Source organism: Alnus glutinosa, chromosome 5 (assembly GCF_958979055.1).
Source record: "Alnus glutinosa chromosome 5, dhAlnGlut1.1, whole genome shotgun sequence".
NCBI classification, from domain to species: domain Eukaryota; kingdom Viridiplantae; phylum Streptophyta; class Magnoliopsida; order Fagales; family Betulaceae; genus Alnus; species Alnus glutinosa.
This window is the reverse complement of record NC_084890.1, coordinates 10844100-10866161: the sequence shown is the minus strand read 5'-3', so window position 1 is coordinate 10866161 and position 22062 is coordinate 10844100. Positions and strand designations below refer to the sequence as shown.

Genomic DNA, 22062 nt, shown 5'->3' with positions numbered 1-22062 from the left:
CCATAAACCAAGTAGCCAAAGTGAGTAAATTACTTACTAAGAACTTGTTGTGATTTATGCTAAGAAAATAATAGGGGAGTAATTTTGGACCGGTTATAACCAGTCGGAAAACTGGCTCCGGGCACTAATCGGCTCCTGGTAACCGGGAAACCCGTTCGGTACTCGGTTATTTATAACTGGGTACTCGGAGCTAGTTATTTATTTTCTAGACACCCAGTTATAACCGAGTAACCGGCTCTAGCTGTATATATATATTGAATATGGGCTTTTTCTTTGGGGGCAAAGGACTGGTCCAATATTGTTCAAAATAAGGGTCCTTGTAGAGCTGTAAAACACACTAACCTCGAGCCTCACCCTTCTGTGACCTTGGTATACTCACGCACGTCACACAAATCCCACTCTAACTTTTCATTTGAATCATTTCTTCCTTCTTCTCTCTGAAGCTTCTTCTTTTTCTTTTATTTTTGATGAATCCCTGAAGCTTCTTCTATAATGTCTCTTTCCTTCATTCTTCCTCCTGTCAACGGATCATTTTCAAATCACTGTAAAAAAACTCCCCTTTTGCCTAGACCCCTAACAAATGATGAGAGCCATAGGTTATGTGCGATGCCGCCCAAAGGAGTCGTTCAACCCACTGCCACATTGACCCCTTTGGATCACCTCTGTTAGTTCGAGCGAGACTCTGATGCAAGCTTCGCTAGCAGCTGGTCCTCCGTCGACATGGGCTGCGCTCACTCCGCTGCTGCCTCCTTTGTCGCTCTACAAGAACCAGTCTTCTTCCACCCGGTTTACCACATCGGATTTGGTTGTGAATTTTTGCTGTTTGGTTGCTGAGAAAACGTGGGAAATGAACCGAATTGGAATTCTGGCTGCTATTTGGTTGTTTTTCATTGTTGTTGTTGTTGTTGTTTTTTTTTTTTTTTTTTTTTTTTTTTTTTTTTTTTTTTTTTTAAGTATCCGGTCCGGATAACAGGTTTTACCTAGGTAACCGGGTAATCCCGATTAACCGGGGTCCCCGGTTAACCAAGGTACCTGGTTCCGGTTATTGAAATTCATTAACGGGATACCCCAGAGCCGATTTTCAGTTATTGGGCAATAATCGGGAACCGGCTCCGGGTTTACACCCCTAGAAAATAATATGCTTTGATTACTTCGAGCCAATGTTATTTTAGTTATATGCTTTTTGATGTTTTCAATACTTTCAATTTCACTAAAAAATGCCTTGAGGATGATTATGTGTTTTGATACATGATTATGGAATGATGATTTGAGAAATGTCTTGCTGAACTTTATGTGAAATTAAGATTTCATAATGTATTGGAAAAAGTATGCGAAGAACATGATGCTATTTAAACATAAAAGTATAAAAGCATGAAGCATGAGCATGAATGTATATATGTTATGATTGTGGAGCCGAAGTTACCTCCAATATAAAAGTAAAAGTAAAAGGAGCCGAAGTTGTCTCCATAATGAAAGTAAAGGGAGCTGAAGTTGTTTCTATAATGAATAATATGGGTTGAAGTTGTCCCCTATCATGATTCTAATGAGTCAAAGTTGTCTCCTATTATGATGACAAGCATAACATGAGTTTTAACGATGTTTTATGAGATTTCGTGCTAGATGTATTAATAGGCATATGGGTCTTAATGGGAAAGAACATAGGTATATTTCTATTCGACTATATTGCATATGATTTAAGTGATATATAGTTTTGATGTGCATGTATATTTATATTCTCTGAAGTTGTGGAATATCTGTATGCTTGTATAACCAAGTTATGAGGTCATTGATTTTATATTTAGAGATACCCGTATACTTGTGTTCTCTGAAGTTGTGAAATGTTTGTATACGAGTATAGCTAAGACACTTGATGTATATGTATGTGTGTATATATAATGTAGTAAGACTTTCCTGTTTATGTGTACTTGTGTTTACTATCATCAGCTACGAAACACAAATATCATATTGATAGTAGCTGTTATTGTAAACACACGGTAGAAATAAAAAGATTAGCTCATTGTAAAAACCAATGTGTATTTTACTCCTGAGTTGGTGAACTCATACTCTCACCTATGCGAACGTGGCTACCACCACGATCGTGTAGATGCTGATATTTTGGCTGCAGGTACTGCAGATGTCAATGAGGATCTTGTGGCTATGTACTTGGGATACTACGACTGAAGCCTATCGCGACAGTTGAACGTGTTGGACTTAAGGATAGCCTGTATATTGTATAGTCGTTTTGTATATGGCTTGTGTCATATGTGACATGTATTTTTATATAGCCATTCTTTTGTGTAATTAATATTGCGATTACGCCTTAAACATATAGACAATTATATGGCTCTATTGTAATTATTACTTGCCAGTTCATGAGATTTAATTTTCGCTACATAAATGTTATAATCTGATGTATTAGGTATATATTAAGTGATATGTACTTTGAGTTGGCTGAGTGACAAATTGTCATGTTACTGTTCGATTTCATTTTGTATTAAAAAAAAAAAAGTCATCACATTGAAAGTGCGAAGAAAAATTTGTAATTGCATTGCTCAAATGTCAATTACTTGACATTTTATAATCAATGGACGTCAAAGGCAAATCTGAGTACATTGGGAAGGGATGAATGACTATCATATGCAAGTTTAAAAGAAAAAGAAAACCTCGTAGAAATGAGAAAGACACTATTGACCTTGTTTGGCAAATGATTGTAGAGAACAGAAGTGAGTTGTTAATTTTGAAAGTAGTAAAAAGTGATGATGTGATGTAAAGTAAAAAAAATTTGTATAGAAAAATAAAAAAAATTTATATTGTAGTGAATTTTTTTATTTAAATAATAAAAAAAAATTATTGATATAATATAAAAAAAAAAAAAAAAATAAAAATATTTTGTTATAAATTGTTATTAAAAAATGTGAAAAAATTAAAAACAATAATATAAATAGTGTGTAGTACAATCATGTTCTATTCTGGCCATTGTCATACAAGGCCATGTTTCTCTTAAAAAGTTTGAACAGTACATTATGATCTCGGTCAAGGAGACAATGGCTTAAAGGACGGCCTAGGCAACCAGAGCCTCAAAGGCAACGCTGAGACTGATCATTTAAAATCTCCATCAGCAGATGACAGCACCCACTCGACTGTGTCGTGTGTTCTGTGCTTCACGCGTACTGATGTATGACTCCTATTAGTTTCTAATAACATTTTTTATTGGAGGATGATTCATGCATTTTTAATGCATAATAAATACGTTACTTCAAGATATATTGGGGTGTTCTTACCTAATGTGCCTCGGTAAAACATCCCAATATGCTTTGAGATAATACACTTATTGTGTACTTAAAAGTATTTTTATCATTTCCCTTATGTGTTTATTTCATCCAATTTAATAATAACTTTTCACGGTCACGTAAAAGAGTAGACATCTAAGAATATGTTTCACATGTTGTAAGATTTTTTCATGGGAAAGACACATTTGCCAATCAAGTTCCCGAAGCCTAGGAGGGTACATTTTTCAAGGTGATGGTGCCTCAGCGTTGGCAAAGATCTGACATGATGACTGTTGAGCATGCAAAAGAGCTCCTTATGTAAAGCTTTGTTCAACTATCTTAAGAAATAATTAAATACTCTAATTTGAGACGTTTAAAAATTCAGCATTTTTTTTTAAAACGTTTGATAGTTCCATACCTTTTTGTGAAATTATTCCCATAACATATCTCTTCATAACAGTAGTGATTTTCATTCACAGCCACGTCGTCGGAGTTATAAGGCATTTATACCCATCAAGCAAAATCAATTGAGAAAGGTTCTTATACAATCACTTCTTCTACAACACTGGCATCCAAGCAACAGACAACTGCGTGCGGGAGTTTTGCAGAGATAATGGAACTGGAGATTCACGAATCCTCCTCCAAATTGAGTTCCAAGAGTATGAAAGGAGAGGTTGCAGAAGGAAAAAAGCGTTACTGCAAGGAATGTACCGCTAAATTTCCAAGAGATCGGCGGCTCAGGCTGTCTCCTAGCACGGCCATACGGTTCTACGACGTCCAAGACCGGCTTGGCTATGAGCGACCCAGTGAGGCCATTGATTGGCTAATGGAGAAGGCAAAAGTAGCCATTGAAGCACTTGCTGATTCACCAACCCAAAATCAGGATGCTACAGGGAAAAACAGAAATTTTCAGCTTCAGGATTTTGGGTATGATTATCAGAATCAACAGCATATGCATGACTGCCCCATTAACAGTTTGAGCTTAATCTCAGAGGAACAAGAACCAGTTCTTGATTCTACTCCAATTAATTTTGCTGAACAAGCTGTCAGTTCAGCAACCTGTTTATCAGATTTCAATGCTACAGAGATGGGTTGGTTTCAGATGCTGTCTCGGAACTCTGAAGAAGAAGAAGAGTTTGTCTTCAATGCCATGCCACAATCACCACAACCTGTGGTATGCCAAAACCAGCACAACGCATCTAATGGGTCGTCCTCCAATTGCTCTCCCTTTCACTACTGATACTAGCATGATCAAAATCTTCGTTCCACTAGGTAGCCTAAATGCTAATTTTTAGTTCCTCAGAACTTGTCCCTTTTCCATAATTTATTTTCTCCTACAATGGGTTCAGGGAGTCTCTGATCGGTCTTCTTCCAAGTACGAATTCAGTTTCAAGCTTTGGGGTTCGTGTCGTGCTTCTTGAATATTTGTCAAATTGCTTTCCATGTCAAAAGCTACTAAACTTGGATGTTTTGAATATGTCTGTGTCAAAAAGTTTGAATTTTGACATGAATTTAAGAGTCCTATATATCAATGTAGTGAAAGAAAAACAACAGACAGAGACATTTGACTGACTAGGATCTTGAATTGATATCTGTGTCTATATATTATTGATATTCGAACGATCAAAATGCTTCTGAAATGGTCATTTTCTAGTGAAGAGCAGCTTAAAAAAAAAGACAAGATATCAAACTTCTAATCCTATCAGTGGAATGTTAATTGAACACATGCCCACGCACATGCAAGCAAGTACTGGCCCGCCCCACAATCACGAGATCATAAGATTGAGAATGTTGATGTTATGATGAAATTTATCCTATTTTTCAAAATTTGTGAGATGAGAAAAATAAGAAAAAAGTAAAATTTAATCAGTATCATACGACACTAAGATTTAAGTGGTTTTAATCACAAAGAAAATTACTATGAAGATGGTTACATGGAGAAAATCACTCAAAGCCCAAAACTCCAATACACCCAAATCTCACTCTTATATAAAGGAGAATAACAAAATAAAACTCTTTTTTAAGTGCTTTAGCACACTAAGTTATGAGAGAACAAAGAAATCTCTTTGCCCTTAGTGTATCTAACAATATGTTGAGTACCACTTCTTTTATAAATAGCAAAATTAACTCCTAATCTAACTTGAAAAAGTCAAAGTCCAAGTCTTAATACCACTCTTACAAGGAAAATGATTCCTAAAGCAACAACGACTACATTATATAAGTTATCAACAAAAATGTCTCTTTCAATGTTGATGGATCCCACTATATGATTACGAGAAATACAAATCATACTATAATAGATGTGATGCTAGCAATCAAATAATTGAGTAATGAAAAAGAAAAAATCTTAAATTTTCACTGCTAAATCATCGTAATCTTAGTAATAATATATAATCATGCTTTTTTGGCGATTGCAACAGCTCATAGCACATGGGGCCGGTCTTGACCAATGGAAGTGTGTGAGAGGCAAGTTACCTATAACCTCTTTAGGATCCTAGACTCCTAGTGCTATACTGTTATTGGGGGTTGGAACAGGAATCTGGTGGATATGGGTAGGTAGGGGCCAATAGCCTAGTTCTGCAAAAGATGGGACAATAGTACAATTATTGATCCCGTGAAAGCCACATGTCAGAGCAACCAAACTTATAATTTGACAGCCTTATTTTCTAAGTTGAAAGACCGTTATTTGCCAACCCCAACTCACCCCCCCCTGTATCTAAGAGGCCAGCAGCTGTTCGGTTATGTCGACGGCAGCTCTTAGTTCATTGCATTCTCATCGTCATCTACAACTGAAATTGTTCTGATTGAGAATCCAGCATGTATGCCCATGGTGGCAACAAGATCAATTCATGGGGGTCCCGAAAGTGTTCTTTTAACGCTCTGGACCGTTAGGGCCAGATTTGTTAGCTAAATGTCTTACGGACGCAAAGAAATTACTGAGGAAACCCAAAACATTTAAAGTCACACTGAATGAGTTTTCGAATCATAAATGCGGAAAGCGATTGGCCAAACATGAGACATTAAATGTTAATATACAAACTGATTTGACAGTTTTGATTCTTTGATCAAAACTGATTTTCAACTGGACAAAAATATTTTAAGCATCAGATTTAGAAGTCATAGCAAATATTCAAATGAATTTGGTATAATCATCAATTTGATGAACAATTCTGACCAATCCAAGAGTGTCAATGACCAAGAGAAACTTGTTCTCCCAGGTGAATAGATGGGGCTTCTGAAAATTTTGGAGAGCCCGTGTAATGGATTAAAGAAAAGATAATGGTATTGAAATATAAAATAAAAAACGGAATAAAGAAAGTAAGAACAAAAATTTTAAGTGATTAAATCTATAACTTATGTTTATATAATAAAGTCTAAAGGGCTATATTGTTGCTCTAATTTCTTAATCATTTACGATACAAATGATCTATATTTATAAGAATGTAGAGAGAATACAAAAGGATATGAAAGATCAAATCAAATCAATATTTGAATATTCAAATCTGATTTAATTATAATCAATTAAAATTAATGTATAATTAAATCTTATAATATCAAATCTCACAATATATTATAACAATGGATAGAGCCTAGCTTTACTCTTGCCTTTTAAGTAGGACAACTCCCGAGAACAGAGTCTTAATACAGAAAAATGAAGGTGAAATTCAAAATAGACATTGTTATGTTCAATTTGAGGCAGCATGGCCAACCTTAAGGCAAATTTGACACACCGGTTTGGTGTTTCCTCCAAAACCGTTGCTAAAGGAATTATGGGCAGCGGGTCAGCCACGACCACGCCCCCTAACTCTGGAGCGGCCGCCAGATCGAAGGACCACCTCTGGCAGATCTGAGGAGCCGAATGGCGTTGTGCCATATTGGCAGTGGGGATGCCAATTTCAGAAGCTGCAGCCTGTAGTTCAAGGCGCGGTTCATGGGTCAATACATACATACCCATAAAGCTCATCCATCGAAATGGATTCCAACAGGGTAGTAACAGACTTGACAAGAGAGTCCGAGTCAGAAGGTTAACCAGCAACGATGTAGGAGATCACTTCAGAGTCTCCCAGAGGCTGGCCAATAGCAGAAAGAATCTTGGACTGATAAGCAAACCATAATTCATATTCTGGGTTGACAGTGGGTTCGGCAGAGGAGGACGAAGCTGGAAGTAGAGGCGATGGAGGTGGAATGCTGCCATCGATATAGCCAAAGAGTTTCTGACCACGCAAGTATTACAGCAATTGAGCTTTCCAAGAAAACATGAGAGCGAGACATTGTAGAGATGGATTGAGAGGAGGTGGTGGAATATCAGTCGTAGACATGGGAGAACATGTAGGTCAGATGTATGAGAGAAAGCCACAAAAAAGCAGAGGAACAAAATTACTCTTTTTGGGTCTGATACCATAAAGAGTTTCCTCTAGGGATGATTTGAATTGATTCCCATGATATTGTGGAATCTCGTGTTGGTATACATAACAACTATACAATTATACAACTTCTAACTATACATTGCAATTATGATTGGTTACAATTATTCACCTTCTATCTAATCATTGTCTTCAACCTTACAATTTCACAACTTATAACTGTTGTGGGATCTACTCAACTATCTAATCATTATCTTCAACTATTCGGCTTCTTCCAAAGTACGAACTGCATCTTCATCTTCTACGTACGTTGAGCTGCTTGTCAATACTGCTGTGAGTTGGATGTTTATCACGCTTAGGATGAGTGCTATCAGATATTGCATCAATAGATTCCAAGAATTAACCCTGCGTTTAGTGTTGCCTTCCACCTAGAATGTAAAGAGATATAAAACCAATATGACAAGCAAACCACCAGATTCACAACAAACTAAAAAGGGTAGGCATAGTCCGCATAGACGCAATCTGCAAGCGGCGCAGCTAACCCGAAGAGAATTTGTGCTGCTCAATTCAAACCCTCTCTGAGTTTCCCGTCACTAACTTCAGCCCCCTTACCATGGTGGCAGTCGGACCCAAAAACAAAAAGCATTGCAACTGATCGATAAAACATTAAGAATTAAGAATAGTTTGAACTGCAAGTTAAATGCTACTTTTATTTAAACAATTTGTTCACAGTGGGGGGGAAAAACTACTTCGCAACATGTTTTTAATCATGGCGTTAATTTATTTCCCGGTGGGCGGAGAAGTATAATTGCAAGGGGCGCATATGCATTGACCGTCAACACAGCAGTTGGGGAATCCTTGGCAAACACTGTTGCAGTCGATCATTCGGGGACACCGAAATGGCCCCCTCGCTTCAGCTGCTGGCATCCTCCAGAATGGCCGCACGCCTGCTCAATGGTGTTATATTTCTCACCTCATTCAACAGTCATACAACAAATGAGAGAGAAAGGGGGGGCTCACCAGAAGTGATAACCAAAAGGATGACCAAGAAAGCGAGCTCCGATGAAATTTTCGCCATTACGTTTTGGGTTGTGCTGCAGCTTGAAACTGTTTGCTTATCGTGTTCTTGAAGATGCTCGAAGGAATACTTATGAGAGAGGTTGTCTGACAATGATCATAAAGTCTTCTTGGCATAATAAATTCAATAGATATCTTGGGTTTACAGCATATCTGCTTTGCAAGCCAAGAAAATAAACTAGGATATCTCAAATTATTCGATGAAATTTGAGAGAATTTGGACAGGTGATTATGAGATAATACTTTTGAAATTTATTTAACTAAATAAAAATTAGGCTTTCAACCACTTATTCGGTCTTATAAGTGAGATCTCACAATCATTTACCTAATTTTTTTCAAATTCAACAAATAATTTAAGAGAATTTTATCCAAGAAAATCTGGTGGAATTTATTACATGTGCTTTACACGGCAAGAAAATCTGCTCTACATCAACTTAATACGACAGCTTCACCAATTGTTTCCTTAACCAAGTTAGAGGTGGGAGAAAGGTCAACCTCTTCCTTTTTTGCATCCTGTTCTGTCCCACTTGGCCATGAATCTCTAGTAATTTACCCCAAATATTATAAGAAAATAAGTTTTATTTGAAAGACTTTTAGGGTTGTTTGAGTTTGTAATTTCAAAATAACGATTTTAAATTATGTGATTTGAAAACTTAATTTTTAAAAACGTAGTTTAATCTTTAAAATAGTAATGTAGCTTTTAAAATTGTGTATTTAAAAAAAGCATCAATTTCTCTGCGATTTAAAAAAAGCTTCTTCTTTCTTTTTTTTTTTTCTTTTTTTTTTTTTTTTTTTTTTTTCACTTTTTCAAGTCGCATTTTTTATTTTTAAAACGCAATTCTAAACTATTTATTTTCTGTAATTTATTTAAAATTGCATTTTTTATATACGAAATTGTAGTGTCACACGCATACAAAGATAAGTTACTTCTCACTATGTCTAATTGGCGTTCAATAATCCCATGAACATGAGATTTGATTATCAATCGAGTGTGGAGTAAGGGTCCATTTGGTTTAGTAATTTTAAAACGTCCAGTTAAAAAACAATGATTTTAAAAACATAGTTTCATGTTTGATAAAACTGCAATTAGGCTTTTGAAATTGTGGTTTAACATTTAAAATTGTGTGTTTTTAAAAATGCTACTCCTTATTTATGATTTGAAAACTTGAACTTTTTCGCGTTTTCAAAACTCATTCCGAAATGGACCGGTCACCTTTCGCTTAACAAAATTATATTTTTGGCATGCAAAATCACAAGACAAACTTTATATAGTAAAGAACCAATATAAAACTTAATACCTATAAACACCTTAATAATCTATCAACTCAATGCGGACAATTAATATTTTCACTCCAAGACAAACTTTTTGTGGGGTCACATTCTTCAAGTTTTCTTCCCATTGTAATGCTCTCCACGCAGATTTTGGAATTTTTATGTCCATTCCCAATTTGAGCTCTATCAGTGAAATGGGACCTTACAAACCACTATGCTCAAGAACTTCACAATCATTGTCTTATTCAAAGATATATCACTATTTTCCTTTGTCTTTTTTGGACAGAATGAAGTTATAATGGTCCTTGAGATTCACAAGATGTGATGCATTCTAAAATAAATAAATAAAAAATAAAGAGTAAGGGTAAAAAAATAATTACGGTTAGCGGTTATTATTTCTAACCGCTAATATTAACCGCCACGCCTTAGTTAATTATGAAATAACCACTAGCTAACGATTATTTAGAGTTATAATCGCAACATATAACCGCTTTTAAATTTGGATATTTTAGGTTTATTTTTAGGTGTTGGGCTTTCAATGAACCTATTTTTAAAGCTTATTTTAGATGTTTCTTGGGCTTTTTTTTTTTTTTTCGGCCAAATGCATGATGTCATTTAAAATGTAAAATATATGGGTAGGCAGAAGCAGTTAGTAACTGTTTCCGCCTACTCCTAAAATTGCTAACCGCACCGCTCTAGGCGGTTAGTAGTTTTTTCTAAACGTCTATAAAAATGGTTAGACAGTTAGCATATTAAGGCAGTTAGCGGTTAGTAGACGGTAATTAACTGCTTGCCTTTTCATCCTTAATAAAGAGGAAGAAAATTTTTTTCCCAAGTAGCAACACTAATTTGGTTTAATAATTATTATTGAACTCACATTCTTTATTAAATATTGCTATTTTGTTACAACGAAACATTGCAATAGTAATTCAATTCCCCGACCATTATTGTGCTCCTCAACTGTCCAGTGATGCCCTCGGACACACGCACACAAGCTTAGCACATGTGCATTGAATTTGAGGACCACAAGCTTTTATAACAAGTCTGCCTGTACGGCAGTTGCCTTGAACTAGGCAATTATTTTTAATGAAAAACCCAACGTACCACTTGTAAGAGTATCTACAAAGACATTTGAGTCATAAGTCATGAAATGGTGCAATGGATTAATTTATGCATGTATATATCAATGTGGGTCACATTATTATTAGATTAAACTATATGCTTAGATCCTAATGAGTTGTATAAATTTCAAATCCAGAACTTGGAAATTTTACTGTCCAATCGGTCCCTTGTTAAAGAAAATAAAAATAAAAATAAACCTCCATTGCAGTCTTTTTTGCCTTACTTTGACTAATACTATATCAGTCAATTTTTTGACGACTTGACATAAATTTTAATGTAAATATGTCTAATCAGCAACCAACAAACATCGATTTTTGTGCAATACCTCTAATTTGGACTCTTTTTTTTCAATGAATGACGCAGAACGTGACAATACATGAAAGAGAGAAAATGGATGACGTGTAAATTACCTAACAATGCCCTTAGGAAGGAGGCGGGATTCTACCATCCCCAACCCAGCAAAAGATGGTTTGATCACCCCAATTAGATTATAATGGTGGTTTAACCACCCCAAAAGTGGCTTGCGCATCCGTAATAGTCGGTTTGGAGGTGGCTGAACCATCCATTTGGTCATTGAACCACCCTTAAGGGTGCAAGCCACCCCTAATGGTTAGTTTTTGGGTGGCCAAATTATCCCTATAACAAAAGTGGTGGTTTGATCATTCCTAATAGGATGTTCAACCAGCCCCAATGGTTGATTTGAGAGTGGTGGAACCACCTCTTTGGCCACGGAGGTGGTGTTGCAACCATCCCTAAAGGGTGGCTTAGCCAACCTCAATGTAATGGCCCGACTTTTAGTAAAGTGGAATTGTTTAAATTTTCACATGATAATACTACATAAATGTAACACTCGCACCAGAAATATCACGTATAAAAATTTTCTTTTATTTTTTAATAATTTAATTAATATTAATATTCTAACACAGTGGGAAAGACTAACTCCTTGTTTTCTCTTTTATATATATATATATATATATATATATATATATATATATATATATATATAAAGAAGATATAAAGGTATATAGACACTAGTCTTTTGATTCCCTAGAGTTTGCTTCTGTGCTGGAGAGGACCAAAATAATAGAATATTTGAGTGAAGGGTCGTCTTTTGCTACTCTAGATCTTGAGCCACCGTCTATTTTGGGGAATACTACCTGTGATTTTAGTAATCACTAAAATTAATACTTCATGATGAACATTTGATTGTTTAATAACTAGTATTTTGAAAGAGGTTAAAAGATAATCGAAAACTTCAAGCCTATTGAAACTAGGGTTTGTGTTTCGTTTAGGCTATCTATATAAACTCAGAGGGATGGCCAGCCACCTGATGCACTGAATAGAAAATAGAAGTTTTCTACACAAACTAACATGAGTTTGAAAAAAGAACAGAGAGCCATCTCTCTCGGTTTGGCCTAAATTAGAGGGTAAAGACCCCCCCAAAAAAAAAAGGTTTGAAGCTGCCATTTAATCCTGAGAAAAGTAGTTTTTCTCTTCTTTTGTTTATATTTTTAATTTACTATGAAAAAGAGAATTTTCTTTTCTTTTCTTTTAAATGCTTGCTTTGATTTTTAAAAGCCATCTCAGCACACTGGCGAAGACGTGGAAGAGAGCAAACGAAAGAAAGAACAATTAACAGCCTTCCCAAATCATCACCAACAGATATATCTACACCAGCAATCATATATTGTCTTCCTTTGAATCTATACATTATAGGGAAAGAAAAAAGAAAAAAGAAGTGTAAGGAGGAGGAAACAATGACTAGGTCAGTCCCATATCCAGGTCTTTCCAGTTATTCTGTACCGCAGGCCAAAGCAAATAACTACCAAGCCACTCCACTATGCAAAAAAGTCAGATATAAGCACATAAATAACAAATGGGGTTTCCCTCACATTTTCATCTGTACTACGACACCAACTGTTCTTTCTTATTGTTTGCCTCTTCAGTTTTAATGCTCCATTCATTTGCAGCTGGTTTTTCGGAAGCCGGATAAGACAATCTCCGGGCCACCTTTTTGATGCCCTTCCCATTGGCCAAAGGAGGTTTGACTGAAACAGGCGTTTTAGGTGTCGATGGATCTACATTTCTACCAACCTTGCTAGACTGTGTACTCTGTGCTTTCTTTGGGCTAATAGACTTAGGAGGGACACGGCTTTCCCACGGGCGAGCAGCAATCCAACGTTCCAACCAGCTCCAACCCCAATTAGTTTTACTAAGTTCATAATTACCATATCTCTGACTAGAGTTGGCCCTCCACTGCAAATCATGTAATTAGTATTCATTCCAATTAGATCCTGTGAGCCAAAGTAATGAGAATGACATACCTGATGAGAAAAGGCATAGGCCATAGTTCGCTCCCGCTTAACTGCTGCATCTTCTCTCTGATGTATCCTTGCAAGAATTTCATCCATCGTTTCAGAGCCACCACACCAATCCACCTGTTATCCATTTCAACTATTACTTAGAGTGAGAGTGAGTGAATTGGATTCAAAAAGGCCCATGTATTAAATATTTTTAATCGGAGGACACAAGGGGTGTAGCAATAATCAGCAAAATGGATGTCCTCAAACCTCTGATCTTCAAATGGAAAAAGGAAAAGTAGGCCACAGAGAAATTGTTCCCAAATGACACACTTGCTGAAGAAGGAATTATAGACTAGTTACCGCAAAAAAAAAAAAGAAAAAAAAAAAAGAATCATGCTTTAAATCTTAATCTTTTCTTTTTCTTTTCCCTTTGTTTTGTTTTTTGTTTATATTTTTTTAAAGAAAGCACCAAAGGCATAAGGGATCTCTGTATTGCTATCGTGAGGAATGTTAACTTCTAAAGGACCAAGAATTCCCTGGATGCAACCCCATCTAACAACTCTGCAACTTTACTTTCAGAAACAGACAGAACAAGGATCCAGACATCTCTCCATAAGGTTAAAGGAAAGAGATGCCATATAGTCGATAGATAATTTGGCACTATTGATAGGTTCATGTCATGCAAGTCCTCAGACATGGGAGTAGGTGGTCTAACCTCTAGGTCATGAAGCTTTGCCTCAAGTTTTAGTTGATTCTCTAGTTTCTTCTGTCTAAGCCGACCTTCTGTCACCATACACAGTCTGCGAGCTCTTATCTGGGCCTGTATTTTGCTCCATGAGTGAAGATGGCTCAATGTTGTTGTAGCTTGCCTCTTAACAGGATAATTTTGGGTCAGGATCTGTAGTCTTACTATACCTTTCAAACGACGTAAAGTTTTCCTAGCCTGCAAGAGGTCAAAATAAATCAGAAAGATGTGAAAATAAATCATTGAATCACAAGAACCAGTAAAACAAAAATAATGCTTCTTCATGACATCAACAAATTGGCAATGAATGACTACACTGCTCCTCTTCTAGTATTAAGTCTATAACCTTTGAGGATTTGATGAAGTAGACACCTAAGAAGGAAATGTAGGGTTCTTATTTGCTCAGTCACCATCTACTGGCCAACTGCTAACCATAAGATTTAGAACTAAGTTGTAGTAGAATAGAATTGTCACCAATTATACAGCAGAGATCTATTAAAGTTCTGTTACTATAAGGGAAACAAGCAAATCCTTCAAGGTTCATATAGCATCTGTAACTACAGTTAACAGGACAAAAAATGTCAAACTAGAAAAACAAACTGCAGTTTACCCTCATATAACAGGGACTATATGAGGGTAATCTGCTAAAACTATGGTTCTTTCATGCAATGCATTCCATCTTGCAGGAATCCTATGCCCACCACTCACAAGTGGAAACAATTGAAAATCATAATCTGCCCTAATCTTCATCAATAATCATGACAAATGTCAAAAAAAGAGGGAAAAACGGGTTCATGTTTCAATAAATCTCTGAGATATGCCTACAAGCTAATCTTAGTCAGAAGCAGAATACAGTTGACACGCAGTGTCAAATTATCCCCAAGGGAACCAACATTACTAGCTTTCACTGTCAATATTGAAAATCGAGTTGAAGCATGTGCCGAGGAAGCCATAATATGAATATCATTTTACCTACTTCTCAAAATATCTGTTCTCTCCCACCTCCATGACATGTTTAACTCTTGTAACAGGGCCAGAGGTATCCTGGTCAATTGAAGTGAATTCTTTTATAATGAATAATCAATTAGTCAATCCCCGCATTCCATCAACTGTTAATTTCATTCTTAATTTAAGATGCAGGGTGCAATTTGGTTTAGCCGAGTGAACAATGAGCTCTATTGAATGACATAATTTGCCAAAAGCAATTGCTTAGTATTGATCCAAGCCTACCTAACTAGAGACTTATGACCTCCTGATGCAGGCAGCTAAAATCTCCCGGAAAAGGAAGTTTAAATACCAAAATCATTTAAAATAATGGTCTAAATTTGATGTGGGGATCAATCAATACTGTTGATAGCCACATTTGCAGAAAAATTGAGTCTTGAGTTTCTTTATGTGAGGACTCAATTTTATTTTTTATTTTTTTATTTTTTGACTTTGAAACCTAAGTTTTGACTTGTTTTAAATCAAAGTCTTCTGTTGACATTTCATCAAATTTTTAAACAAAAACTTTTTTCTTTCTAGTTATACCCTCTCGAAACTTAAAATCAAAATTGAGAACTGGAGTCCTAACATTAAAAAAAAAAAAAAAAGGTTTTAAAATCAAAATGGCCCATCATACAGGTTCAGACATACTTTTCTTTAATTTTAAGAGTTAGGGATATTTCAAGAAGAGAAGTGCTATACTTACCAAATTTTTTTCCCAAAAATTCATTCCAAAATAATGTGTCAATCATGGATGAGATCTACTCTTTTGGAAAATGTGTCATCATCTCATAGGATGATGACACATAATTTGGGAACTACTTTTGGGAAGAAATAAAATTTGGGAAGTAGAGTATTTTCCTTTCGAGAATTATGGATTTATAGACATGGGCTGTACTTTTTGTCCCTTGGGTCTTATTTTGTTATTGGGATGTCATTTGTGGGTTTTACTAGTTATTTAGTTAGGCTTAATAGTCAAAACCTAAAAAGAGATCCATTCCTATTAGCTTTAGGCATTAAATTCCAATATATATAAATGTAATAGTTTTTATGTTCAATGAATAATGTGGTTTGCGCGAATTTCCAGCAAAGATTGGTTTAAGGATTTATGTGATGCAACACTTCTTTAAGGTGTGATGCCATGGAACCAAGTGTAATGCTTAGGAAAGTTATGCACAATGCCTAGATTATCGTTCTCTTCTTCTTCTTGCTCTTTAATTTCCAGCGACTGGAAATCTGACAACTAGACTTTGATTTCTTACCCTTAGAACCCTAAAAATCATGCAAACGGATCCTTTCCATTTCAAGAAATGGAAAGGAGCTGGTCCTTTGTAAAACAAGGGGCAAAATTGTCCAAAAAATTAAAATGACAATTTTGCCCCTTGTTTTATAAGGGACCGGCTCATAGTTGAAATGGAGAGGATCCATTTCCAACAATCATAGGATAAAAACCCTAATAGAACCTATCTCTGATTAGTCTCCAAAATCTATAAAAGCAGATCCTCTGTAGTTCCCAAATTACTGTTCAATATCCTCAAGTCCGATCCGATTCCTTCCTTTTCTCACCTATTTTGATCTTCAAAACATACTCATTGCTAGTCCATAATTAAAGCCTTAAAATTCCTGCTGCCAGGGAAAACCCCCATGGCCAAAAGTCTGTCTGCAGCCTTTAAAACTCTTAAAATAGTTCTCTTTTCCTTCCTCAGTTTAATAAGATAAGATAAGCTCTTTCCTCTGCTTACAGTTGAATTAAGGAATAGCTCTCTCTTTACTCCTTGATTAATATGGTCTTCCTCCGTCCCTTACTGCATGAATGACTTTAGGAATGAATGGAGTAAGGGTCGTCCTTTATCTTATTTATCTTCGTACGGTTCAGATAGTTCACTAATAGACCGAGGGATAAGTAATTCAATATGGAAGAAAGAGGTGTTTACACGACTCTACCACCCAGTCAATTATGTTCTGCTATTTCAAGCCCAATTTAAGTCAAAAGCCTTCTACTTCTTTTTTTTCCCATCTTCTAAAACTTCAAAGCTAAAATCTTTCACTAAGCTTTACCTAATAAAGGTAGGCACATGTCCATGTGCTGGTATCTTACATCAGATTTGGTGTCAGTCCTACATTACCTCCAAATGATGCCCTTTGTTTTACTTGGATCTCCTACTGTTATCCATCACTGACTAAATCAAAACCCATTATTGTCAATGAGTGATGTTAAATGGATATTCTAATCAGAGGGATATGCTTTTTGCAAAATGTTGTGTAAATAGCGCAGTGTGCATGTGTGACTGAAAATAAGTATTAATTCCTATTGAGAAATGCAAATCAACCAACGGAAGTGCTTGTAGATTGGCACCACAAGAAGGAGAAAGGAAAACATAGATGGAAAAAATGGAAAAACGCATACAGGGTGGCACGACAATAACCAACTCATCTTAGACCTATATATTTAGAACTTCAGTGAGTGCAGTCTATAACTCGACATACCCTGTATGCCCTGAATGCAGTCTGAATCCGTGTTGCAGCAATATCCTCAACTGGCATGCCATTGGCAAAACCAGAAGACTCTTTCCACGGACGATTCTTCCATTTTAAGGCATTTGATTTTGCAGAAGCTGAGGATCCCTGTAACAAAGTGTTAGAAAAGATGAGAAACAGCAACTATATATTAACTTCAGACTGGAGATATCAAATACATGATAAAATTTAACCCATTAGAGTTCATAGTAATATTACCAGTTGATTAATAATGTCATTGACTTTTATGATTATGTAAGAGAATTCTGTTCATGACAAGCAACATTAAACATTCTTCACATATATCATGCCAATGGCAGATAAAGTTATACCTTCCAGCATGTGCTGGATGACGAATGAGAAATAAATCCCAAAGCTTGATAAAATCTATTTATGTTTCCTAAGTTCCTAACTAAATTCCCTCTTCAATCTTCAAGTAATAGAACATAATGCAGTAACAACAGCTTCTTGGTTTCAATTCTGAGTCTATAATCGATAAGGAGCCAATGCAATGATCCAAAGGGACTGCAAATAAGTGTGAAGACAACAAAATATTGAAGTTGTAAACCTCCGTTGATCCAAGGAGGAAGAAAAACATGATAGTTGTCGAAAATAATTAGGCCAATAGGACGGTTTCACGGTGCCTAGAAAGTGTTGGCCCTTTCACTTTTGACCTAGAAAATGAGATTTGACTCATTTCCAAAGCTTAGTATCATAGAGAAACTTCAAGAAAAACAAATAAAAACAAAAGGTACAATCAATAGTATCATAGAGAAACCACATTCCAACCATCTAATCATAAAAAATTACAAATCGTTTACAAAACAATCTGATCCAAAGAGACTGCAAATTAGTATGAAGATAACAAATCATGAGGACATTAAAGGGATTAATATATATTTTTAGTTTACAACAAAACAATGACAAGCAGGTAAAATTGACAGTTTAGATACTCATTTGAAGTAAGGAAATACATAGGTGGGTCAAACCAAATTTAGCAATTGATAAGCTCTATACCTTCGCTTGTTTTGAACTGCCAACTTTTGCTTTCTTTAACCTGATTATCGTCTTAAACCATTGTCCAGAACCCATCCCTGCTATTAAGAATCTGTGTTCAACTTAACCCTGAAAGTAATTCCAATGTAGATCTTAGTTAAAATCAGCAATAAGAAACATCAAACAGATCAAGTATTTGCGTTTACGAATTTCAGTTTCTCTGTTCCTATAATTCTCAGCAACCAACCAGACAGTCTCCATAAAATTTATGAGGCTTGCCACATCTTGTTATAAAACAATCGCAACCCAAGTTATAAAAAGAACTAAAATTGCATTATTAACTAAATTCGAATCAAAGAAAAGGTATCATATCACTAATTAACCCGGTAAGCCCATGAATCGTCAATACATTATCATTTACTCACCAAAACTTCAAGAAAAACAAATAAAAACAGAAGGAACAATCAATATTATGATAGAGAAACCACATTCAAAAACAATCTGCAGTAGTCCTTGTAATTATCTTACAATCAGATTCCAGATCCCACCCCATCGGCCCATCCCTCCCAAACATCAACTGGGTATGATGGTATGCCCATTTGCCATCCCAGAAACGAAAGCAAGCAACACAACAGCAAACAAAAGAGTATCTGAGTAAGCATGACGTACCAGGGAAGAAGCTCCAAAAAGTCCAATACACTTCTTTGGGAAAATGGGCACTCAAGATCTTGGAACAAAAAGGTGTTGACAATAATATTAGTAGCAGTAAAGGAGAAGCAATGCTTGAGAAAAGAATAAAAGGTGGGTAAGCAATGTGGATCTCCATGGCCCAACAACAGCTTTTCTTTTTTTTCTTTATTTTTATTTCAATTCTATTTACCCTCGGAAGATGTTAAGCAAAATAATATAATAGTATTAAATGAACAAAATCTCTGTCTCTTTCTGTCTCCCTCTCTCCTGTTTGTTGCTATGTCTCTCTCTCTCTCTCCCCCCAATCAAAAAGGCTCAACAAACGCTACAACTCATGTGGATGAGAATGCTGTGTTGGGTTTTGGTGTTGTGTGGTCAGTGACGTAGTTGTTGTGGGTTTTTTTCCTTTTGTTTAAGGTCGAGACTTCAACAAAGGGTGGCTACAGCGACAGCAGAACAAACGTAGACGATGCTTGATGGTGATGGGCTGCCTTTCTTATTTGGATTTTTACTATTTTTAACATAAACATATCTTTCTCCGACTCCGATGGGATTTTTTCATCGCTGTAGAGTGTAGACGAGAGTAGTAGGACCAAGTTGGTCTGGAGTCTGGGCGAGGACCGAAATCGCGACCTTTTCTACTGAGAGCGACGCCCTAACCGAGTTACGGAATCCTGATGAGTTTGCACGTTTGGTTAAAAGTAAAACGGTAAATGTATAATAAACTCTTTGAGTTTTGTGATCATTTCCCAACTTGTTAAAAATTGATTTTTTCTGTCAACATTTGTTGTGGAATTAAAATCAATCATTTCGACGGTTGAGTGTACGATTTTTTTTTTTTTTATATACTTTTTTAAATTATTTTTAAAAATTACGGATACCAACAAAAAAAGAAAAAAGAAAAAGTAGAAACATTACGTTTGAAATGATATTTGGGTGACAATTATTTAAAAAAAAAAAAAAAAGAGAAGAAAAGAGAATAGAATAGTTTAGTTGGGGGATGTTCCCAAACATCCTAGCTCATTGGGTTTTTTTTTTTTTTATATAAATACAGTGAAGTTGATAAGTGCCCCAACAGTATTTTTGCCACATTAAATTAAATTAAAATTAAAAAAAAAAAAAAATCTCCCAAAGGGGACATCCCATCGTTGGTCACCCTCGGCCACTCCCAAGGGGGCACTCTACCGCTGGCCACAGCCGATTTTTAATTTTAGATTGAAATATATTTCTATAAAGAAAATAAAAGTTTGGTAAATGATAATTTATGTACTTTAGTATTTGTGTTGACTGCATAAGAGAAAGCATATCAACAATACCACTAAAGGTGTTAAAGAGAGTTTTTTGAAATTCTTGATATCATGAATATTGATAGGTGTTGACATTTTCATACTCATTGCCTAAATGGTGATAGATATTTTTATCTCTTTTAGTAAAGACCATATAAGATTTTTACATCTCTATCTTCTAAATAATAAAATTGAGGTATTGAATGCTTCCAATACCTATAAGGTAGAAGAAAAGAAACAACATGAAAATAAAATGAAGATCATAAGATCTGATATAGGCAAAGAGTATTATAGTAGGTACATACAAAAGGAAAATTATTAATAATACTAATCTGTTATTATCCTTATGGAGTAAAGCCTTGAAAACTATTGTGTATATGTTAAACAAAATTCTATTTAAGGTTGTCCTTAAGACACCTTTATTGGACTCACAAAGAAAACAGTGATGTTTCAAGATATGTATTAGTAATCATTTAAGTGTTATGATTTATATTCCTATGACTCAATAAGGATAATAACTTATGAGGCTTATAATTTATAAGATTTAATAAGAATAATAATATGTGATACTCAAGAGAATAATTCGATCGGTGAATTTTTAGGTTATATAAGCAACGGGTTTGCTGATTTAAATTTTGGAGATAGAAATTGTGTGACAATTAAGGAATTGGTCACTAAGGAGATATTTATATCTGAGAATTTTCTATTGAGGTATAAATTGATATCACATAGTGGTCAGGGGTGGACCTGCTTAGGGGCCAGGGGGGGTCCTAGCCCCCCAAGCCCCAAAAATTTCCCAAAAAAAAAAAAAAAAAAAATTAAAATTAAAATTTTACCCCTTAATTTTTTAATTTTTTTAGTTTTACCTTCTCAAAATTTTTTTTTCTTTCAATTTGGCCCCTCCATTTTTACAAGCCTGGGTCCACCACTGATAGTGGTTAAGATCAATTTGTCTTAAGTCATAGTCAGATTAATTAAGACAATGAGATTTATGATTGCGACTAACGTTTGATTGATTACCCTTATCACTAATGTTTGTTTGATTGATTGATTGGTTAATTGCCTTTCACCATGATTGATTGTCCTTCACTGCGATCAAACAACGACGACAAAGGGAACGATGACGGAAGCCCATGCATCTTGGAAAAGTTAAGTTACTAGGTTAGAGACTATCCTAAAAGAACATTCTCAATGTAAATCCACTATGCTCACACCAAGAAGGTAGAAGTCAAAACCAAGAATTGATGCCAAGCAAGATTACTACTAGTTAAGCATATGAGGTATGCACATAAACCCTCTCAGTCTATATATATATATAAAATTGAGTTGGATTAATACTCAACTGTTAAGTTAGAATCTCTGAAATCTACTGGTACATGAAAGAATCGAGGTTTCCATTAAAGGGGTAGAATCACTTTGTTGAGTTTACTGATACCT

At 35.5% G+C, this 22062-nt stretch overlaps 2 protein-coding genes across 3 annotated transcripts; one reads left to right on the top strand and one right to left on the bottom strand.

The window, feature by feature from the left end:
- The first annotated feature begins 3882 nt into the window (after window positions 1-3882).
- LOC133868955 (transcription factor PCF6-like) lies at window positions 3883-4509 on the top strand. Its single transcript, XM_062305946.1, has one exon. The coding sequence runs from the start codon at window positions 3883-3885 to the stop codon at window positions 4507-4509; it is 627 nt and encodes a 208-aa protein (XP_062161930.1).
- An 8236-nt stretch (window positions 4510-12745) lies between these two features.
- On the bottom strand, window positions 12746-19473 carry LOC133869671 (protein IQ-DOMAIN 9). Of its 2 annotated transcripts, none has more exons than XM_062306735.1 (6): window positions 19319-19473; window positions 18671-18778; window positions 17624-17761; window positions 14123-14350; window positions 13429-13542; window positions 12746-13360 (listed from the first exon to the last, which is right to left on the bottom strand). In XM_062306735.1, the coding sequence occupies exons 2-6, from the start codon at window positions 18743-18745 to the stop codon at window positions 13010-13012; spliced, it is 906 nt and encodes a 301-aa protein (XP_062162719.1). In that variant the 5' UTR covers window positions 18746-18778; window positions 19319-19473; the 3' UTR covers window positions 12746-13009. The 2 variants fall into 2 exon arrangements, with proteins under 2 accessions (XP_062162719.1, XP_062162720.1); XM_062306736.1 differs by lacking the exon at window positions 19319-19473 and adding an exon at window positions 19178-19198.
- Window positions 19474-22062: the final 2589 nt, after the last annotated feature.